This window comes from Achroia grisella, unplaced genomic scaffold (assembly GCF_030625045.1).
Source record: "Achroia grisella isolate CSIRO2021 unplaced genomic scaffold, CSIRO_AGI_Agris_v1 utg856, whole genome shotgun sequence".
Classification (NCBI taxonomy): domain Eukaryota; kingdom Metazoa; phylum Arthropoda; class Insecta; order Lepidoptera; family Pyralidae; genus Achroia; species Achroia grisella.
In genome coordinates, this window is record NW_026713045.1 from 4,451,993 (window position 1) to 4,477,815 (window position 25,823).

General features: G+C 31.1%; 1 protein-coding gene across 1 annotated transcript in view; it reads left to right on the top strand.

The window, feature by feature from the left end:
* Positions 1-25,823, top strand: part of LOC131852707 (pseudouridylate synthase RPUSD2-like) — a 160,003-nt gene that overhangs the window by 102,062 nt on the left and 32,118 nt on the right. Inside the window, exon 3 of the mRNA XM_059203426.1 lies at positions 18,637-18,723. Within this exon, the coding sequence (XP_059059409.1) occupies positions 18,637-18,723 (87 nt within the window). The remainder of the gene's footprint in view (positions 1-18,636; positions 18,724-25,823) is intronic.

A 25,823-nucleotide genomic window follows, 5' to 3' on the forward strand; every position in this document is an offset into this window, starting at 1 on the left:
TTAATTCCCGAAATTATCAAAATTAGAACTAGATTAAAGAAGAGAGTTTAATGCGTTCAAACATACAAACTATTGAGCTTTATATTGTAGTATGGATTTGTTATATTTTGTAAGTGTAAAACACTGCATTTTTAACGTTAATTTTCAAGACTACAATACGCTACACTACCAGCTGGTTAGAAATGCGCGCATAATTTATTTTACGCCCACATTTTTAGTACCTTTTTTGTGTTTGTGTCTACTCTGTAGTTTTTTTATGCCAATTATACCAGTAAATGTATATACTAATTAAATAATTCTGTTATAACTAGATTATGCCCGCGACTTTATTTGTGTAGAATCTAAACTTAGATAGTTTTTTTTTATTTGAAAATTTTATGTCATTCATATTTTAATTTCATATCAAAATGGCCTACATTATCTGCCACGTTGTATCTTTATACCAAATTTCATTGAAAATTCCTCTATGGTTTAGGCGTGATAGGGTGATAGATGGACTGATAGAGTACAGTTTTAATTTCAATTGTTCCTATGGACACATATCAGTAGTGGCAGTTCTAATATGTTCATCAGTCGGTGGTGCGAACAATGCTTATTATTGTCACTCGCTATGCAATAAAGATAGAACCTTCTACGAGGAGAGGACATTCATTCTGATATATAAAAGTTCTGACTGATATATCTCATGCAACCGATCAATGGGATTATTTGTTATCGTACACTAATGATAGATACCACTAGTTATATGAATTTTATACTTCAGTCATATTTCTGTAATAATTTTCGTTCACATTTTATAAAAAATCTTTTTTGTAACATAATTATACTGGATCCCCTGGACATGGTTCCCGGTTAATAAGCATCTTTTTGCGATACCATAACTTATAGAAAACCACAACTATTCCAGAACGGATAAAAAATAAAATCCAACTACAAAAGCGGTAACACATGGACCATAAATCCCAAGGAATGTTTTTCACTCTTTTTAAAAAAAGCCATAACACTTTTTCCCGCTAAACGTAAAAACTGATTTCTCGGTTTCTTTGAGTTATCGCCTTTTGTTGCTGGTGTAGTACGGTCAACAACAAAATGTGTATAATACTTCACCATTTCAAACTTAGTTCTGACGTAATAGAGTCGTAAGTTGTTGTAAAAATATTTGTTACACTAATTTATTTTTCTTGCTGATTATACTATGTTATAAATTTGGTACTGAACTCAGCGCTGAAGGCAGCTGAGTACAAAAGCGATAAGCTTTTGTATTATATTATAGTAGCGCTTACCATAGCCCCAAAAATTTGTCCTCCATTTTAACACCACGTTGGTAAATGAAAATAAAATATTTTCAAAAAATAAAAGTCCAAGTCATAAAAGACCTGCGTTTAAATTTACAAGTTTCTACCACAGATCGTTGTTAGATTTGATTACTTCTTAAATGTTATTGCAATATTTTAATTTTTATGTGTGGACATGTGTTTAGATCTCACCAAAAAGACAAACATTATTTAGCAATAAATATATTTAGCAGTTTTCAGTGAAGTTCAAGTAACCATAAAGTTGAAATAACTAATAATATATTTTTTTTTGCAATAGTGTGGACAAGTCTTAGTTTCATAAAAAAGATGATCATATGTACCAATCAGTAAAGTACCACCACTGGCCGAAAAGCGCATTGTTCGAGAATGTTCGACAGTAAACCGCAGTTCACAGTAATGATTTTTGTTTAATATCACATTGTTCCTTAAAAGGAGAGCTCTCATAACTCGTAAAATGTTTTACGTTTGGCCTAAGCTATGAGCAGTAGCGATTGAATGTCTAAATATTTGTGAAATATTCTATATGAACTTGATAATTACAACATTATATTATTTACTGAAAATTAGCAAAATTGAATTAATATCCATTGATATTATAAGAAAATAAAGTAGATTTAAAAGATCTTATTAATATTTTTATTACTATTCTAAATATTTCGCGACCATAAGCGGTTCCCTTTTTTCTGTTTTATATTATACGCCCATATACCAATATGTATATACATAATAATAACAATAATTGATTTAGATTCATTAGATATCGCCATAACTATTACCGGAGATTTGTCAAATAGTCTTTTATATACAAAAGTTAATAAGTCCCAATGATGGTAAACAGTTACGTAACCTATGAATGCCTGAAACACTAGGGGTATCACGTGCACGTTGCCGACTCTACTTATAAATATTGTTAAATATTACGAAATAAAGAAATCTTAAATCATCTGTGAAACGTAATTAACAAACACATTATAATTAAAAAAAATAGTATATATTTATAATGCCAATAAAACTATACAATAAACTCCTTTCATGCAAATGAAGTACAAAATTGATTAGTTTAAATATTCATTCGCTTGTATATTGCACCATTCGTCACCGCTTGACGCTTTGGCCGACCTTCACAATGTTGGGTGCCAGGAGTCCAGAATTTACCTTGTATTTTTTTTATTTCGTCCTTGTAAACTCAATATTATATAAAATACAAATTAGCTTAGAATGCTCTTCGAGAAACGGCGATATGTACCATGCAAGAACATATTCCATGTCAACTGTAGTGTTAATCATGATGTAAATAGCTGACAATACCTTTGAGCTGTGTCTACCCCATCAGGTATAATAGTCGTGAAGGTATACTATTATATTTTAGAATGCTATATTTATTACGTATCTATACTAGTGGCCAACTGTTGAAATTAAACGATATTTTTTAGATTTTGACGTTCTCAGTCGTTTAGACACTCTCAGATATACGTATGTATGTATAGCGAAAACTTAAATCAGCTTTTATTTGTCTCTATATATATTCCGTATTTCTTTATAAAAGAAAAGTAATGTAGTATGTCCAAGCATTTTTTTCCGTTTAAATATTAGGCATTAGCTATCCCGCGCAACTTCGTCTGAATCGCATTTCACGGTGAAATGCGATTCGATTTGCTACATTTTTTGGTAACTCAAGATATTTACCTTTCTCGACGTTTCGACTAGGTCAACGAGGTCAACATTAATATGCGTAACAACAATCGTAAAAAATAATATGTATATAGAATTATACATCTAAATTTCTAACTTCTAATCTACAAATAACCAAACAAGAAAAGAACCACATGTCTGGTCTATCTTACTACACATCAAGGTCGATCTATGAAAAACTTTACACGTGGCACGACGTTAATTATACTTATTTTTAACTAACACCAAAAATAAGATTATGCAACTGTAATAGCAAACAGATAACCTGAATATACTGTGTATTGAACTAGACGGTAGGGAAAAATATTAATACAAAAAATATCACATTCATTATTAAGCGGCTAAAATGGCTTAATAAATTACTTTTTTATTTGAATAACGAAAATTTGTAATGGCTGTCATCGTCGCATATACAGCGGCAAACGTATTATATCGGCATAGGACAGGTATAGTATTCCTCTCGTTGTCATACTTGAGAACTAAGGAGTCAGCTATTTCAATGACAAACTCTTATATTATTCTTCAAACAGGAACACAACGTATAAAGCAGGCTACTTGGCGCCAAAAAATAGCGAGACAGAGGCACCCATAGATAACTACTTACAAAATCTACCGTAGTAACCCTGTATTCTACTGTAGTTTTCTTACATCACACACCTAGTTCAATACTGGATTAACTCAAAAAATACAATATTTGCAAAATGCACTCTCATGTTTTAACTCTAAAATCTAATTTCGAAAATGATGTATTACAGTTCCAGTGTTATATTAGTTTGCGATATGTTCTAATTTTGAATCGAATCGATTCTAAATTTGATTCTATACTGACTCTAATGCTGAACGGATTTGCACACATTTGAATTTAGAACACTTTGATGGGTGCAAAAAGCAACACGGCAAAATGCAAATGCTTCTCCAAACTTTGAACATAATATGTTAAAATTGACGGCCTGGGTAGTATAGCGGTTTAGGACACCGCTTTACTTCTGATGGTCGAGGATTCGATTCCTCGCACGGTGCACAATTGTATTCATGAGTATGATTGTTTGTATTTGTCTGGGTATTTTCTATGTATATTATGTATGTATTTACAAAAAAAGTATTTATTATCTGTTGTATGTCCATAACACAAGCTCTGCTTACCATGGGACTAGTTGACGCTCTGTTAATTGTCCAGAGTTATTTATTTATTTCTAATGCATGTGACATACATACTTTACAACTTTGTATGTGTTTCTGTATATCTAACTCCTCTTATAACATGAATTGTGTGAAACCAATGTTTTTTTTCTCCATAAAATAATACATACAAATTGGGTAAACATATTAGAATGCTAATATTAACCTTTGTGGGAAAAACTTGGTATTTGTTTTAGATATATTAGGTCTTCACCCTGTTACTAAGTGAATTTCAACATGATCTGGTGTAGCTTAATGGTTTACTACACCAACAAGACCTACAAAGTTGTGAGTTCAATCTGGGAACATCAAAAAATTGTTATCAAATTATACTTCTCACTTACAAGCCTGTAATCGAAACATCGGTAACAAACCATGCTAAGTTTAATAGGCACTATGTAATTGGTAATTTAATTTAATTGTGATAATATTGGTAAAAATATTAATCATATGTTTCATCAAGTGTAAGAAAAAATAATCATCTTTTTTATCAACTACCACGATTAAACGGATTAAAATTAATTTGAAAAGTATTTTTTATGATGTCCCAATATAGAAACAGAACCTCCTCCTTTGGCAGTTGTTTAAAAAGACAGACTGAGAATACAATTTTATTGTCTGTTGGCAACACGAAAGCGATAAGTCGATCTGGCAATCTAATTCAACGGGGCTGTCACATTAATTATCTGTTCTTCCTTAGGTAATTAATATATTGTATCGATTAAGAATACTCTGGCTTCACGCCAAACCTTATAGGTCAGGTTAAATACTCTACAAGCTGTATAAGAGTGCTCCTTTACCTCTATGATCGAATTAGACGGCACAGATAGTTCTGTTTGTTTTGTGGATATTGCAAACGGGCAACATTGTGTCGCTAGTCCGTCGCTTTTGTTCATTTTTATTAGTTATTTACGAGTGAATGTAATGTGTGTAGGAACGAAAATATAATTAATTATACTCCTACATTAATATGTAGTAATAATTTATTTTAGTATGAGAATGAAATTTATTAAAGTAATATTTATTTTGTTTTTTTTTTCAGCAAAAAAGTTGTATGAAATAAATATTTAAGATGCACTAATTCTATATATGTATAACTTATTTATTATCTAAGAAATATATGTATATATATACATTACAATACTAAAATTTAGTTGTCCATTATCAGGGAATTGTTCAAAAGATTTTTAGTTAAACAGAGGGTAGAATGTTTAATGGATTCAAACTCCGCTTTTAAACAACTTTTATTGAACTTTAAATATCACTTAGCAGTTTTGAGGCTCAGAATGATCGCTTCATTGCAACGTTAAAATTATTTATTAGAATAATTCTATTAATGTTGCCAAATTTCTACAGTATATTACATAGAATATTAATTTACGTGAACATTGAGAGTTATTTTATTTTGACGTTACGTAATTAATTTTCCAAGAAGGTTTTTCTCATTTCTCACAAATATTTTTCAGATCAGCATATATTTACCTTGAGCGACGGCTAAGAACATGTAATTTAGTTTTCAATCTCATAGTGCTTTGCTAAGTAAACTTCGAGATAAGATATTTTCGAATGATAAAGTATGATGGAAACGATCCCTGCAACATTTTTGTAGTTTTCTCTACCTCTTGGAAATTGTAATATATTTCGTTTGCCTGTATAGAGTCGCTACTGTAGATCGCCTTGTCAGTTACTCCAGTTTGCTGAGTCTTTAGATTATTTTTATTGAGTTAGTTCCGAATATTCTCGTTTGAATAACTCTTTTCATATATATATAAATTGAATATTATTTTCTAATAAAAAAAAATTCTCACCAATTTTTCTTTAAATTCTTACAATGTACATATAACTGAGAAAGATGCACTAGTAAATCTGTTTAATTTTTTAAAAAACTTAAATAAAATATAATATTTTGTATGAAAACAATAGAAATAAATACTATAAAATATATTTTAATAGTTTCCTAATTATAATACGAAAAGAAATATTCTAATAATCCAATGTTAAAAATTAATTATTTACTTTGGTGATATTAATTATAAATTACTTTACAATAAAAATGAAAAATATACCTATAAATCAATCATAATCTAATTAGATTGGTAGCTAGAAGTTTTTGGGGCCAAAACCAGTAGCCCGTCTGTGCAGTTCATTAGATCTTTATTGCTTGGCATTTGTTTGTATTTTACGCTCGTAATCGGCGACCATTAATTAAATTTATTGGCTGTTTAATTATACATGATTATGAAGAACAAATAATATATAAAATGTTTATACAAAGGAAACAACTGTATTACGTCGAGGCAAGTAACATTAATTTATTATTAAACTTAGCCATTATAACTACCCCTAGCAATTCCTGCATATTTGGCAATAATTGTAAAAAAAGAGTTGAAAAAGATTTTTTTTATTATAAAATTTAATGTTATTATTATGATTATTATGTTACTTATTAGTTTTTTCAATATACTCCTATATTATGACAATCTCAGTGATTTGACGGTTTCGTTGCGAGTTCGATCATTGTCTAAAATGTTTAGTCATGAGCATTTCTATTTGAATTAGTTGGGCTTTTTTTTTATTTGTATCATTATAATCATATAATATTTCAAAACAAAAATCATTGCAAACTTACAGATGTTATGTCTGCGAGTTTTATTAGGTTTGGTCGCTATGGACGTAACTTTAGTAACATATATTAATATTTATATGTCCACTGTACTGGTGGAGACATGAAACAATCCGTGTCGAACAAAACTCATTACTGAATCGATGGCTTTATTCATACAAACCGAACACGAATTACTTGGACGCCCGAAATTGCCCACATCGGATGTCAGAATTGCCTCTTTCTGAACTTAATGAGCACCCATCACGGTTGTCTCGGGCAGTGGTTTAAGTGACAAGCGAATGGACTTGTTGTAATAATAGTTAAACTACTGTGTCTACATGTCTTCATCCTTGTATCTAAAGAGTTATTTCGTATAACTCTTTAGATAACAAACAGGTTTCTTATAGAACTTGCAGGATTCTCAAGGGGATTATCGGTATCCTGTAAATATACATATTTTTTTCCTTGTTTCATATAACGAATTCGTAATTTTTATTTGAAATTTCTCAATCGTTTTCATTTTTATATTACCAATCTTGAGTACGTTAATTCTTATGAGCATTTACTGATCATATCTATGCTACATTCATTAAACCTAGCAGCAAAACTTTTTTTATGTCAGGAAAATATCAGACAACACTGAAGTAATGTATAAAAAATTATGTGAAATTTGAATATAACACATACAAAGTGTCAATAACATAACTACCCGTCCCTGCTTCGCACGTAGACATTAAAAATGTTTTAATTTCTCGGCTAACACGCATGTGCGTATAACATTTAAACCTTCTGGTTGAATCAGTCTATATATTTTTGAAAACTACATTAAAATCCATTGCGTAATTCAAAAGATATAGGCGAACAGACTACGGCGGTGACTTTGTTTTATACTATGTAAATAATGTTATTAATAATTACTAGAATACAAACTCCATACTTGTATGTATAATAAAAATAAAGTAATTCTCTTATGACTTGAACCACACATTATATTGCTGATATTTCAACTTAAGGGTATGTAGTCACGCGATTTTGTGTGTTCAGGTGTCTTTGAACTTACGGCACGTAGCTGACATGTTTAGTTTATGACGTCATCGCTCTTATAATCGCCAGTAATTTAACACCATGAGAATTTGGCCGCATTAGGCAATAGATAAAAATTGTCTCTGGCAATTTATACCGCCACCGTAGTGTAATGGAGCACGATATTTTCAACCCAGTTTCATGTACGTTGAACTTCTGAATTGGATCGTTTATAATAATATTTAAATAATCCTGGACAATTAACACAGCGCCATCTAGTCCCACGGTAAGCAGAGCTTGTGTTATGGGTACTAGACAACTGATACTTAGATATATTTTTTTGTAAATACATACATAATATACATAGAAAACGCCCAGACCGATACAAACAATCATACTCATGAATACAAATGTTTACACCATGCGAGGAATCGAACCCGCGACCATCGGACGTAAGGCAGTGTGCTTAACCACTGGACCACCGAGGCCGACTTATTATTATTATTATAACCGTTTATTATTATTATCCTTGAATAGTATACAGATAGTTTAGTATATAATATGTACACGACGTGATTTCAATCTCAAAGCATATGACCTATGCTCCTTATGCCTGTTTTCATTGAGCACAGTAAGTAATTGGCCACAAATGAGCATGATGTCAATTTAACTGTGCAGTTCATGTGGTGTATGCTCTTGACCCAGTAATCGCGTATGCATTACCCTATCTAAGATCCATATTTACTTAGTTAACTGTATTAATTATATAATTTATTAAAAATACATGTTTTATAATAATAAAATATAATATAGCTATTCTATTCGAAACTAGCTGAGTACCGAATTCGTTCATAAAGTTAAGTTATCGGTGAGTCCCCGCAATTGTTAAGTTGCTAATTGTTAAACTTATTTGTATAGAACAAATGTTAAATATTCAAATACACAGACAAAGAGACAAAAATCTATTTTTTTTTTTATTTTTCTTGTTAAACTTATTTGTATAGAACAAATGTTAAATATTCAAATACACAGACAAAGAGACAAAAATCTAATATTGTTTTAGTTTTTTATTACGATGATAATTTTTCTTATTCGCATATATTTCATGTGCAGTACGTTATATATTTTATTATATGTACTTACCTATAGATATTTCGTTATGTAACTGGCCAGTAAAATTGTTATATAATGTAATTTTTACATCTTAATGTAAATGTATCTCGAATTTCAAAATTGAAATACAGTCATTTGTTTAATTAATCCGCGGATTTCGAGTAACACAATGCTCTAATTTCACATATTTATTGCAACTAGTTAGTAAACTTTAAATTTAAACTTTGTTTCAGTCAAAATTAGATTCTTTATAGGTTTTTATGTAAATAATTTACAGTAATAAACATTATCTATTTTACGCCAATCATAATTTAGTCTGGATAGAAAACGGTTTTTATTTGTAGATAGTCTTTAAAAATGAAATGTTTGGAGACATTCATCGTATGTCGTATTCGTATGCCACATACGAGTGGAAATATAATTATATCATCACATACACTTGTACAAACGACCTTGTCTCTAATATATTGTCGCGTACAGTCATATATTTTTTTATATATGTTACAGAAATACATTTAGAAATATTTAATGTCAATGCCACTTTATGTAATAAATTCGTATAATTCTGTGATTCTGTGAATCTCGAAATATCGTAGATCTACGTAGATTATTGTGATAGTAGTCACGAATTTAACAATGAATATAACAATTTTACACGTGTATGTGTATGTACGAGCGTCACGTGTTCCTTTTTGTATGAAAAATTAAAAATAAAGTTGGAAAATTGAATAATAATTCTAAAACATTCATATAACTTGCGCATTACGTGTAAGAATTTACTCCTTATTACATCAGCTATTTGCCAAGAAAAGTCCCATCAAAATCGGTCCAGCTATTTCAGAGATTAGCCGTAACAAACAGACAGACAAACAAAAATTGTAAAAAATGTTATTTTGGTGATGAACCATATTTATATTCATATGCATGTAGTAAAAACGGTTATTTCAATGTTACAACACTCCAATTTTATTTATATGTATAGATAATTAATTCTACCAATTAGTATACCGGTAATAGAGCGTTATTAGATCCGCAAGTTAATTTTCAGTTAGCTCGTTACATGGCCATCTAAATAAATTCACCGCATTCGCGAACTGTGTAAATTAAATATAAATTTATGAGTAATAAAACTGTGATTATACAGATTGATGTAACGACCTCGAGGAAATGGTTGTGTAATATCACTTTTATATATAACATAGATTTTTTAAATATTCAACGAACGGTGCTATGGTACGCTGTTAATTTTTGAACCGATATTGAAACCTTCAGAAAAGAACTTATTCTTAAAAAGATCGCCAACGCACTTGCAATTCCCCTGGTGTTGCGGGTGCTCACAGGCGGTGGTAATCACTTATCATCAGGTGTTCCACAAGCTATTTTGTCTCCTATGCTATAAAAAAATCTTACCAAAGTGGACTTTATACAAAGTCATCTACTTTAGCCGGTAAGCAGCTTGCATAGCATTAGTTTCAGTTGAAGGGTGAGGTCTTAGTCCCTCGGAATGGCAACGCATGAGAAGAAGAAGTTCCACGTTCGTTACGTGATGTTTATTTGTATATTTAATTTTTTTATATTCTCTATTGCATATAGCAGCGCCGGTGTCGGAGAGTTTGAAGAGTAATCGTCTCTCGTGGTATAGAATGAAGATAATATTTTAAAGAAGGTATTACATATGAATGTGGGTGGTTATAAGGGCAGAGGAAGGCCGAAAAAGAGATGTATGGATTGTGTGAAAGATGATATGGTAAGAAAGGGAGTATAAATGAGATGACTGCGAACAGGGATGAATGGAAGAGAAAAACATATTACGCTGGGCTCAAATCAATGGGATAAGAAAGAAGCAAATATTGCAATTACAAAAAAGAAAATAAAATTGTGAATTTATATACATTAAGAGATAACAAAGGCGGTCTTCTCGCTAAGCAATGTTACGAGAATAAAACCTTCTAAAAAATATATAAAATATTGTCTATGAACCTGTAGAAGATTTTTTGACATTACTTGTGTATTAGGCCCCATAGGTGATAGCTAATTCTGCTCCGCTGTTTTCCTGGCCTTCTACTGCCCTAACTCTCGCCGCTAACATCTTGGCCCCAACCCAATATCTAGCAACTTGCAAGCTTACATAGAACCGTTAAAATAAATGACGCCCCTGGGAACTATAGGTCCGCGCTGTAGTACGTGAGGTCCGTACCTCTAGTTTATGCTCAGGGAGAACTCCAGCCAGCCGTCTACCACCTGGCATTGACAAGTTACTCCACAGACCTACATCGTTGTATAACAAATTGCTTGAGTATATACTAGTATACTACTGATCTATTACTTTGTTTCTATGGCATTATATTATACTGTTGTTTATGTGGTGAAAACAAAAAAAAGTCTACCAGTTGAGTTACTTGCTAGTTCTTCTCTACTGTAATAACCTAACATTTAAACTGAACGGTAGGGGTAATCATAAAAAATATGACGTGCAGACGTTCCTTTAGGAAGGAAGGAGGTTAATATTTAATTTACTTTTTGAATTTGAAAATTAGAATAAATAATAATTAAATCTGTTAATTATAAATATTCTATTCTATCAACATAATATAATTTGGTATAATAAATTAAAGTAAGATCAAATGATTAGATATATTGTTATTATTCATTTAAAAATTAGTATAATTGAGTAATAAATATTGAAATATATAAACATTCGTATAATAAATAAATATAACACCCCATATCAATTGAAATATACGAACGTAATATAATTTATTTCCCTCTGAAAGAGTTGGCGTCAAATTATAGTACAGTCTTCTTTGCTATAATATAATTCACAGGCGTTATGTTAGCTAGATTCGATAAAACCAAAGATCATTGTAATGTAATATTTATTCAATAAATTAAAAATTATTAATATAAAAGTATTTATACATTACTTTTATTATATTATATTAATAAATTTTAATTTTACGTGTTATATACGTACCATAACAACCTATTCATATTCCAAGATAAAGAAACAACAACACACTAAAGTCAGAACTGCCCGATTAAATAGCATATTCGCGACTGACATTATATCATTACATAGTATAAAACAAAGTCGCAGTTGCTGTCTGTCCGTCTCTATCTATGCTTAAATCTTTAAAACTACGCAACGGATTTTAACGCGGTTTTTATTTAATACATAGAATGATTCAAGAGGAAGGTTTATATGTATAATACATGTACACCCGAGCGAAGCCCGGGCGAGTAGCTAGTACTTAGTAAATAATAGTAATAATCTAACACCATCTAGTTCCAAGCTAAGCAGAGCTTTTATTATCGGTAGTAGATAACTGATATAAATATTTAAATACATTTTTTGTACATACATACATAATATATATAGAAAACACCCACAGATAAATACAAATCATATTCACGAATACAAATGTTAATAATCCCATTAATAACAATGTAGGTTGACCTCCACGCGGTTACTCATGAAAACCATGGTGGCAAATTATACCTATACACATATAGAAAATACTTAGACCAATCCAAATAAACATACACGTGAATGCGTTGTTTGTAAGGTGCGAGGAATCGAATCCGCGACTATCAGAAGCAGTTTAGGACGATTACGGACGTCTTACCGTGTCCTAAACTGCTACACCACCGAGGCTGCCAACAATTATTATACATACTGCTTAAATAGATCTGGATATAGAATCTTCAATAGCATTATATCCGAATTCTACATTTAATGAATCTAAAAATAACGCCATACAAAGCGAATTAACTTCTTGAAAGTGTTAAGTTTGTTATTCTTTCACGCAAAAACTACTGAACGGATTTTGATGACATTTTACAGTAACATAGCTTATGCATCAGAATTACATATAGGCTATAAATTTCATGAGAGTGAAACCGCATGCACAGCTATTAAATGAATAAATTAACTCGTTGAAAATGTCAAGTCCTTTCGAAGAGTCTCTATCTCGCCTCATTAAAGAGTTAAACACTAATCTGATCTCGAATTTATCACAATTTGTCATCGTGAAACTTCACAATGGCATATCTATCATCAATTCGCCGTCTAGGTCAGTTTTCAATTAAAACTTTTGGCCGGAACGATGAGTATTTTATGAGGAAACGTTCGCGGCACTCAACAAAATGTGCGAAAGTTTAATTAATCCCCATTTATCTACACGTGGTGCGTTTCATATTTTATTATCCACTTGCAGCCCGGTACCTCGGTTCGGGTACAATGTGGCCTGTTTTATAGCGCGGTAATAGGGATATTACAAGACACTTGATTTACTGCCGTCTGTGTTTGTCTTTGCTCCTATATGGAGATATTTTAGTGTGTGCAAGACATAGACAATGTAAGAGCATTTTAACTCCTAATGCCTATTAGGAATTAAAATATATTGTGTTTAGATAATTATTATATTTATTAATAGAATTTCTTTAATAAAGGTTCTGTAACTTCTTTCTCTGTTAACTTCTGTACGCATACAAAATGCGATCTTGTTTTTTTGTATTAAAACATGTATGAACTTTCGTCATTATTCGTATGCACAAATCACTTTTATAACTCGAATCCCATTTAGTAACAATAAAACTCATTTCCAACTTTTCTCGCGATTCGTCCGAGTGGAATTCAACTTATTTTTTATTGAAATAAATTAAATTTTTAAAATGAAGAAGTAATTAATATCACTCCTTATAACATTAGCTATCTCCGAGTGAAAGTCCCGTCTAAAATTATCCAGCCATTTCAGACATTATCAAGTACAAACAGACAAGCTGACAAAAAAAAAATTATGCAAGTACCGTATAAATTTAAATATATATTTTGTGAAAAGTTAGTTTGAAATTACAAAGAGACACTTCATAACTTATTTGTAAAGATGTAAGTACATACATATTGTCTACACTCTCGTAGCACTGGTTACGCCTACGCGCGTAGCAGTGTGTGGGCTCGTAGCGATCGATCGTAGCTGCGCTTTTATTACATTACTTCAGCTTCAATATACGGTGTACCGCACGTACATTATGAAACTTTACTTTTTTAAATGACGGTATTTTTTTATTAAAATTTAGCGACCGGCAAAGGACCAATATTTCATAAATATAATTTTTTATACAGTCAATACGTCATACGTACTTTCTACTCATAGCTCAGATATAACGGTAGGTAGGTATGAATGGAAGAGGATATACTCCGTCTACTCCAAATAACGAGATTAAGGCAAGTCACTGATAATCATCAATACACCCTACATCATCATTGCCTTGCCTTTATCCCATTATTTGGGGTCGGCGCAGTATGTCATTGTCTTCCACTAATCTCTATCGGCCGTCAATACACCCTACATATGTTACAAAATTATTCCTTAAAATATATACTTAGATATATCGCGCATCACATTGTACTTACTAAATCCTAATGTTAAAGATAATGTTTGTCTATTTAACGGCTTAGCCAATAAACATAAAATTTTGCATATGATGTGATGTTTGTGATACGATTAACAAATCGTACTCACAAACAGTTTCAAGTATTTATATATATATATATATATATTGACACTGTCGTAGTGTAACAAAATCATCCATGCATTCAATCTCAATACATTATGTTTCAATAATTGTTAGCAACAGTACCCATTTCAATACATCGTCAATATCAAGTGAGTGTCAATAAGAACAATCAGTTTCAATCAGTAATTGTTGCAATCGTTTAAATGCATGGTTAATATCAGGAGTTAATTGGCCTTCATTATAGTTTATAATAGTCTACATATAGTGTAATGAGTCAGTTAAATTTATGATGTTTAAATATAGTTTTGACATATTCCGTCTCGCGTCTTGAGCATCTGCTTCATGTCGAGAGACTAACTTCTAACATATAAAGTTTAAACGTTTACATACAATATGATCTGTATTGCAAAGAGTTTGTATAAATATTTACTTTCATAGTATTTAAAGTATTTATTGTTATAGTCAGAGAAATTAATTTGATGTTTTATCTATGATAATACTTATGCTATATCCATATTATTGATACAATATGCCTTCACATCTTTCCATTGAAACGCTCTTCGTAAAGTTTGAGAATTTCTATTTATATATCAAATAATTATTTCACTTTTAATAGAATCGACAAATTGAAAAATCATGGTTGCCCAATTTGTAACGTATTTATGTCTTCCATTAATATTACACATTATGTAATATTCTGTGTATTACAGACACTAAACAAAATGTATACGTACTTAAATGTGTAATTATTCTGTATGATTCCACAGATTCAGTAAGAGTTGGCACCACCCTTATGAGATAGAAAACAAAATTGAATCTAGGTAAAACACCTGTAATCAGTTCAAAAAAAGGGTTGCAAATATTCATACAGAAATTGTTTTGTTCTAGGTGAACCATTCATATATTAACATTATTAAAATGTTATTATTTGAAACAAAATCTTAGTTATATTTTTAGTTCTTTATTTATACAGTTAGGGAATCTTGTGGTACTGAGAACTAGACAATTTAAAAAATTTTAAAAACAATAAGAATAATTTTTCAATTTAAAAATAGAACGATATGTTCGGAGTTTAAATAATTTATAGAAGCGTTCTCTTATTTTTTACGAATGACAATTTTGTAAAACGAATTTTATTTCAATATTCAATCAGTTTATTTGGCCTCTGCACATCAATCACGACGTACTTACTTATATCTGCTGCTGACCAAAATAAAAATTGTTACCACCCTCATTCGAGACGCAATAATAAATCATACATTCTGGACCGAGTCTGACGCACGAGAACTACATATTATTCCCATCCAGATTCGGTGTTGAGAAGGCCTGTTCTATTCGAGACCCTATCATTCATAGTTATTGATGATACGCATACAAATAACACTTGAGGCCATTTTGTACGAAAGTTCGGAAATATGGCGGTGTCGATTTTCCTTAACGTCGTTCCACTAGCTTTGGTTTGATCCTCGATTTTGTTGCGTTAGGTAAAGTTGCAATGCAAAATATTTTTTTCTACATTGAAATTGTGTCTACTTACACTTGTGTCACTGTCACTTGTCTACTGTAGTGACAATTTTCCTCCATTTTAGTTTTTATACATAATATGAATATATGAAAAATATTTAAAATTATCATATATTTCTTAAACATATATATTATGTATAAACTAAATTTTACGATACGTAAAAAAAAATAACTTATAACTTTTTTTTCAATTGCACACCTATCACGCTTCTAGTCCATCTTTTGGCTTTATGTATATGCTTTCCAACTACTTCATATTAAGTATATTCAAATAAAGATTATTTCTATTTTAATCATCGTGTCTTTACCAAGCTGTAGTAAAACATAATAAGGTTAGTCAAATAATGGCAACCCTATCGTGACTGTTGGTAGTGAAGTGAACGCAGTTAGCAGTACGCAATCAGCATTGGTAGGTTTGTTTTGCCGCCTGGTAATTGTGAATTTGTGTTGTGTGCAAATGTCATGTGTCGTGACATGGCTCGTGTTTATTTGACTCATGTGCACGGCTACGATTGTTTATTTAATAAATCTTTCGACGTTTATTATGTTGGTACCAATTACAACTTTTTTAAAAGTTCTATTTAATATACAAGTTTATTATGATGGTACGATCTACTACTTTTTTTAAATTTCTAGTAAATATACAAGTTTATTATGTTTGTACGATCTACTACTTTTTTTAAAATTTCTAGTGAATTTCCAAGTTTATTATGTTGGTACGATGCATTTCTTTTTTTTTAATTTGTCGTTGATACTGACCGTTGTAGAGTAGTATATACTATATTGCGGTGCCTTATTTTTCTTTCGTGATCAAATATATGTTTATGTTGCATACATTTTGTACCTACAATATAGTAGGTAGATACTAGCTGTGGTTACGGTTTCACTTACGTGAAATTTATAGCCCATGTGTCATTCTTCTGTATAAGCTATATTATTGTAATGTTTTATTAAAATCCATTCAGTAGTTTTTGCGTGATAGAGTAACAAACATCCATCCATCTTTGCACTCTCACAAACTTCCGCACTTATAATATTTGTAAGATTGTCTTTTAATTTCTTATTACTGAATGTAACGATAATATATACAATATTCTTTATTAGGATGATATACATGAGTTTGCTTTGCCTACTATTATGAAAAAAAATATCATAGTGATGTCAGTGCGTTGCGTTTTATCTGTCTCTATTGAAATCCGAGGCACGGACAGGTATGGACGAAGAATGTGTCCCCTCCACCCCCCAGGGGATTCCAGAATAAATGAAATTCTATATTAATGCAATAACTCAGAAACACGTGGACTAATGGAATATCTCAAATGTATTCTTGGTATTCAGCTATAGGCATTGACGAAATTGCTTAATGTAGGACCGCTTTTTCTGTTACCCTAAAACATTTATACCTATTGTAGATGTAACTAATTTCATTAAATTATTGGTAGTTTTTATTTAGGGAACTTTGTATAAAGTCATCGTTGTGGGTCTGTTTCAACTATATATCTAATACCTGCATATCAGACGCGAAATAACTTGCTCTGTAAGATGTGTTTCATTAAAAAGGTGAGAAAAGGGTAAGATAAAATTACAGCCATGAGACGAGTCCACCGGAATGTCAACATTAGTGGGACCACGGATGTCCATAGCGCTGTTCATGTATATAGGCGATTTACCACTTACCATCAGATGGGCCGTCAGCTATTGTACCATTACATAAAAAACTGAAATCCAGAAAAAAAAGTATACATATTATTGTGAGTATGAATAGACGTAGATATATTATAGCGTACCCTTTCACAAGATAAAATGGGGTATAAAATATTTCCTTTTGTAAATATAAAACCTCACGCACCAAACATTCCAAACAATTTAAGAAGATACAAATGTACAAATAAAAATTCCTCGTGATATCCTGAAACAATATTATCAAAGAAATATCAATAATCTATGTATAACAGTAGCCCTATTTATATTAATTTATTAAAAAAAATCATAATTTTAATGTAAAATCAGAATAAAAAATTCATAAATAAAAACAAGTAATTAATCACGCTATAATTCTATATGGCTGTATATGTTTTATGTCTTGGTCTCATCAGTTCGGGTGCGTCAATAATAAAAGTATTATGGCGGGAAAGTGAGTGGAATTTAATTAATTTAAATTATTTCGTTCACATATTACATTATCAAAGATTTAATTTATTCTAACAATCAGAAGACATGAAGGATGAGTCAGATAAATATATGTGAGTAGAACCTATTGCAGTATATAATTTATATTTTAAATACGTGATCTTTTATCCATCTTAATACCTGTATTTCTTAAAGCCACGCCTCACGGATTATGCAGATACAGTCGAGTACAATTTGATAGTCAGTTCTCGCCACTTATCGACCTTTGTACACATTTTTTGAGTAATTTTATGGTGTTATAAAGCTGCTTCTCAAGTGAAATGGGGTGGGTACTCAGCCTTGTAAAATTCATAGGTTTATCTAAACGATGTATTATTTTGTTATAAGCGTATGATATGTATGACAAGTAAAAAACTTCTTTTCTTCATTTTTTGTTTCGACTACTGTTAACATTTCAATAAAGATACAACTATTATATGACGATGTATTTATTTTCCTTGTAAATTAATAACAAAAAAATATCTTTTGTTGCAGGGTGAAAAAGACAATGGCAAAAATTGTATACTTTCATGCGAGAAGAGAAAAGCGGACGACACCGATATTAACAAAGACTTAAAAAAGGTAAGCGGCCATTTTTAATTATAGAACACAAACGGAGTAATCCGGAAATTTAAGTTCGATATTTGAATTTTGAGAGTTAAAATATTATTAAAAATATTAAGTATTATGTAATAGTTACACAGAGCAAGTAATCACTATGTTTCTAATCTAATAGAGTATTTTATATATAGTTTTTATAAAGATACACAGAATCGATACGAAGTTATAACTGAACACTGGATAACTGAAAAATGAAATTTGTTGGTTTGTTGGTTGGTTAACAGTGAGCCAAAAACTACTAACTACTAACGAAAAACCGTTGTAGTTATAAATTTATATTTCATTGTATATCAAGAAAATATACATATAGCAGTGTGATGACTGAGTTAAAATATATAAGTTAGTTATGATTATTTTATCTAATTTTACATAAATTATAACATAATCACGTTCAACAGTTCGTGAGAATGAGCAATAAAGAACAACTTCTAACTAGAATACAACTTGTCTAACACTGTCAGCCGTCCAACAAGTTTTTTGGTGCTACCCTCCAAGTTCTTTGTTATCACCCTTCGCAAGGGTAAAAACAATGTTGCCAACGGATAAAATAACCGGGTACCAGCTACTATATTCTTGTCACGACAAATGCTGACATGCTATGGCCATAATCAATCTGAAAGAATCTAATATTAAAATAAAAAATAAATAATAAGCGCTGAGTAAATTGTCCTGAAATTATTATTATTATTTCTGCGCTTTCGACTATACTTTAATATTCAGCTAAGATAAACGATTTAATAGCAGTTAATTTATTGTAAGTTAAAAATATTGTGAATGTTTTTCATTTGTAATTGAAATTTGTCGTAAGTACCAAACAATAATTTATAAAACACAACCCATTTTACATGGTTTCACCCGCTTCGCAGATTACAAAAATGGCGGCCAACCTCGTCACCCATTACATTTGTTGCATCGCATCACCCGCCCTAGTTATTAAATACATATTTTCCTTTGATTTCGTTTGCACTTATTTGTTTTTTTTTTCTAATAAATCTATAATCTTCGGTCCATAGTTTCAGATCTCTATTCGAGCATTCAAAGAATCGCATGAATTGAGAAATTTAAATATTTAATATTACTATGCATAGATATTAAAAGCTATCGAATATATAAAATACTTCTTTTCTTTTTAAGTCACTTCATTTAAATATAATTGAACATCTGCAGGTATATTATTTGAATTTCGAATACACAAATAAAATATTTATAAAGAATATTAATACAAGTTAATATTTTATTGTAAAAGATTTTTGATTTGTTTATTAATAAATTTGAATTTGGAAGAAAAATTGTAATTTTAATTTATGTTTCGAATATTGAACCTACATGGTTTGTGTTACTAAGAATTCATTTTTTTATTAAACTATGATACCAATGTTTTCGCATGGTATGTTTGCAAGAAAATCTTTGCCTATGCATATATATGTTGGCTTGTACTCAGTGGTTACAGTGGCGAACTCGCGGATACAAATTAGTGAGTATATAAAATTTTATTTAATTAACTTTCATTTGTTTTTGTCCTTTTCTTCACCGAACATTTAGTCAGATTATGTCTCCCAGATTTAAACTTACGGTCTTTCTAATTGCATTCTAAATTCCATTTTTAAATTTTCAATGGAATTCTATACCTTGTAATAAACTGATTTGTCTAAATTCTATTTTTAAGTTTTGAATGGAATTCTAAACCTTATAATAATGCGATTTGTTTATGGAAAGTGTTAGTCACGTTCTGAACACTAACAATGCTATTAAAGCGGAGTGGTTGCTGTTCAGTAAATGGTATAATTTAATCTGTAGCATTACAGGCTCGACGCTAAGCCGCTAACTGCACCGGCGACTATCTATGTCATATTGATTTGTATTATGGTCCGAGGTTGCGGACACGTTATGCGAGACTGTAGCATACATAACTAATATTATAAACGCAAAAGTGTATCTGTATATTTGTTACCGTTAGACACTTATACCATTAAACATGTCTAATCATCTTTATATGACATTAAATTACAAAGAAACATATAATGCTAATAATCTCAGGACAATTCACACAGCGCTATCTAGACCCAAGTTTAGATAACTAAAGCTTGTGTTATGAGGACTAGATGACTGATACAAATACTATGTATTTACTATATATTTTTAATACTGTGACACAAGATTTATATATTAGATATACAAAACTCACAAAGATAAGCACATCGGGACGAAGTCAGGTCATGTGCTAAACCACCACCGAGGCCGTCAAAATTCTCTATCCTCCTTCATACCCCGATCCGTCGATTATGGGCATATCAAAATATATATATCGGATAGATCGTAGTATAAAGAAAATCTCGGGCGAAGTCGGGGTTGTCGACTAGTTCACTAATAAATCCAATATCTAATCAAAGATTATTGGGCATATAAAATATGGATACCTGTATGAATTACCGTAAATAGAGACATAGACTCGTAGCGTGTGTATTAAGGTCATAGGAAGATATAGCGGCAGATCACGCGACGCTATGTAATATTACAGGGCTGATAGGTAATATTCGAACTTAGGTGATTTGTTGCAACATTAGAACGTGAATTAATGTGCTACGAAATGAAAATTTTGCGAAGCAATACAATTTCTACGTAATACGTACGTAGAGTCATGTATATGTATTCAGAGTTAGTAATAAAGGGTATCAAGCTGAAAGTTATAATGTACAGGAAACTGATTTATTTTAACTAAGAAAGTGTTTATTGTAATAATAATATCTCAGGACAGTTCAGACAATATATCACAGAATAGATATCACGCAATCTAGTCCCAAGGTAATCAAAGCTTGTAGTATGGGTACTCACACTAGACTACTCATATAAATGCATATATTTTTTTACATACATATTTATTATATAGGTTAAGGAAAAAGTTGGAGTCGAGTCGTATCAATAACTAAAAATATTGACGAAAAATCGCGGAAAATGGCAAGAGCTCCACCGACAAGAGCGCAGCTCTTATTTTACATAGAAAACACCCAGAGCGATACAAACAATCATACTCATGAATACATAGGTTCCTATAGAGGAATCGAACCCGTGACCATCAATATCCGTTGAATAATTTTTGGGACATGAACGCGCAGACAGACGTGCCACGGGACTGTTTTATATAATATTGATATAATATGGTATGGATTTTCCACTTTACTTGAATACTTTTGTTTGTTCAGTTCAAGTATTTTGAAATGCTTGTTTTATTGAAATGAATTTGCCATAATTCTATAGCTCAATTCGAAGAAAATTTTAACTATGTTTTACGCTAACAAAATTAAATTCTTAATTAAAAACTAAGAAAAAATATTGTTTAAATACTTCTGATGTACCTTTTTATCGAAATTAGTAATTTAAAAATAATCCAGAACATAAAAAAAACAATTATATTGTACTATGTAGCTCTGAACATATAGTAATAAGTGGACAAGTATTCTACTATATGTAAATATATATCATTTATAGAAATAAATAAACAACTATGTGACATAAATTTTACTTATTGCATGGTCTATTATGTTTATCCAAGTTATGCTCTATTACTTCGACAAAAAGACAGATCAATGTTATTTACTAAAATACAGAATATGTAAGATACAGTATGGTTTGATAAACATAAAGTAAAAATAAATGTCAAACTTAAGTATTGTTTATACAGAGAGTAACATTTATTTATACCTACATACATAACTGATAATAATAAATGAAAGTGTTAAGTTTAACTATAACTATAATTTATCTTGTAACGACACTGTATTGTATTGTTTTACCAAAGGAAGCAAAACCTATATATTCTTCTAGAACCAATAGTTAACTACAAAACTCCCATGTAAAAGTAATACATTAATTAACATTTCAGTGAGTGGACGTAATTCGGTATGACAACATGCGGCTCATCAATTAATCAATTATTAATTACTACTTATAAATGAATGAGTTTTAATTATTGTCATGTAATCACACAAGTAGCCAATTACTCAAACTAGGATGACAGCCAGTTTTCTAGCTAGTTCTACTAGTAGTATTTATTACGATTTTAGTAGTAGACATTTTTAAATTCATATTAGGTATATTTATTAATAACTAGCGACTCGTCACAGCTTCGCAGGGATGTATATAAATCATTAATTTCTACGCTAGTACTATACTATAACACGCATGTATTATACATATAAACCTTCCTCTTGAATCACTCTACTGCTGAAAACTGCATTGAGATCCGTTGCGTAATCTAAAAGATATAAGCGAGCACAAAACGGCGACTTTATTTTATGATCTCCACGACGTACGGTCCTGTGCTGCTTGCTATTTGATAATACGTCATAAATTCAAATTATACAGTTTATATTAAAAACTCTTAAAACCATCTCCACTACATAATATATTATAAATTCCGATATAGCTGAAAAATATTAACTTCCTTTTTTCAGTGGTCGGAAAAACTCAAAGCAACTCCCGAGCGTATAGTTTTCGTGGCTCCACCACCCGCAGTCGGGTCATTTTGTTTTCATTATCTCCACAAACGGCGTGCAGGGGGCGCCGCGAATTTACGACAGGAGTCGTGCACTCGACCCTAATTTAAATACATTACTTGTCTTAAAGAACGCCGTAGCGGCACAGTCTACTCGACCCGACACTGTCTACTCTGTTAGCGAACTCCTTTTCTTTTAGCACCTACTTCTAACTTAGAATTGTTGTCTTTTTAAATGGACTACTCACATAGTGCTGTCTAGTCTCAAACTTATAGGTACTATAGATAACTAAGCATAGAATACTTTTAAATACTTTTTAACGGTCTGAGTGGTCTAGCAGTTCAGCATACTGCCTTACTTCCCATTGCCGCGGGTTCATTTTCGCACGGTACAAATTTGTTTTCATTGTATTCATGAGTATGATAGTTTGTATAGGTATGGTTGTTTTCTATGTTTTATGTGTAGTTTTACAAAAAAATATGTATGTATTTATATCAGTTGTCTAATATCCATAACACAAGCTCTGCTTAGCTTGGAATTAGATGGCGCTGTGTGAATTATTCAGGGTTATTATTATTTTTTGTAAACACATGATAAGCCTAGAAAACCTAAAACCTAGAAAAGGTCTGGTACTACTTGACACTGTGTAATCTGTTAGCGCAGTCCTTTTATTTTAACACCTACCTCTAATTGGTAATTATTGTCTTTTATAAATGTACAACCGCCGCTACGTGCGGCTTCATGTCGAAAACTAACAGAGGTCGTTCTATGGAGACAAATTCTGTTTAGATTTATTTTATTTGCCCTATACTGGCTCATTACCATTTGACATGGTATGACCTCTTTAAGTAAATACAGCTACAGAAAGCATATGGCTTCCATAATAAATAACAAACGTACAAGATATACCTATAGCTATCTTATAATGGATTAAAAAAAAAGCATCTGCTTTTTGCCAGTACTTCACAGTTGAATCAGTATACTAAACTGGACGGTAGGTATAAATTATTAATACATAAAACTTGACGTTCATAAGCGGCTAAAATGCCCTACATGAATAAATTATTTAATTTGATTTGATATGATAAAACTTGATTTTTTAACACACCTTTGCATTTTTGTACATACGAGTATAAGAATGTTTTATTGACTTTTATCCCAAAATATCCATGTGAGCTGAAAATTAATTATTAATATCAGATCGAGTTGCAGCGAAGCGTAATTAGGTTTAGTCGGTATTAATAATTTCGGAAACTGCAGGGGTAATTGGTAACTAAACTAACCATCTGTTAATTTCAACAATATTTTGTTTACCAAAAGCTACGGAAATGCCTCATTTTAATTAAACTCATTCCAATTAACCACAAACTGATTAAAACATGGTTCAACAATTGTTATCTAAATTCAGAAATTAAATCCGTGGAACTATCTGTTCATATAGATTATATATTTGACGCCTCGATGGTATAGCGGTTTAGCCCACTATCTTACTTCCGATTGCTACAGGTTGGATACCTCGCACAATACAAACATTTGTATTTATGAGCATGATTATTTGTATTGGTCGCCGTATCCTATGTATATGATCTAAGTATTTACCAATAAAAAAAACACTGCTTATCTTGGGACTAGGTGGCGCTGTTTAATTATCCAGGGTCATTATTATTATTGCTATCAGTTTGTATCCCATATTACAAGGTCTGTCTAACTTGGAAGTAGATAACGCTGTGTGAATTGCCATGGGTTATTATTATTATCAGTAGTTTAGAACTCATAGGACAAGCACTGCTTTATAACTGATCTCATGCATATTAATAGATTTCTAAGACTTGATTCCTCCATCATGATACGCCAGTGTAGACCTCCCTGCGTACCTGTATTCGTTGCAACTAAATTATTTAAATGAACAACACGTACGTTTCTTGCTCTTTCTTGTGTTGAGACTTTCGAAAGAGCGGTCCATTAAAAAATGGCTATTCAAAAGTGCTTAAATGCTTTATACTGAACTTTGCATATATTTTCTTCAAACTTTCTTCTTTTCATCATGATTACTTATGACAACTATCAATTAGTCACAGACCGTTAATTCTTCTTCTATCGTATAAGAGAAGAATTAACTTCATATTGCCACGCTGACCAGGCTTGGTATATGGTCTTATTTCGAAAGTTCTCCTTGTTGTCACTTCTCATCACACCATCCTGGCGATGAAAAATTGTCACAATTTCATGAGGTCATATGTATGAGAGATCAATTGTTATTATTATCATGATATACATATATCATAAAACAAGCATCACATGCTTAATAATAAACTGCACTAATCCCGGAAAACAGATTATGGATTATCAACTTTAAAGTCATAGTTTCAGGGTTGATTCACGTATATTTTTTTATAATTAATACACTTTGTAATTAAAGTTGCGATATCAGTTGAGATTGTTCTAAAACAATTATATAATAGAAATAGCATTGTTTAATTGTACCGATTAACCTACTTAGCGTAGTCGCTAACAGAACAAAAGCATTAATAAATCAAATGGTATTTCAAACAGATGTCACCGGCGTAA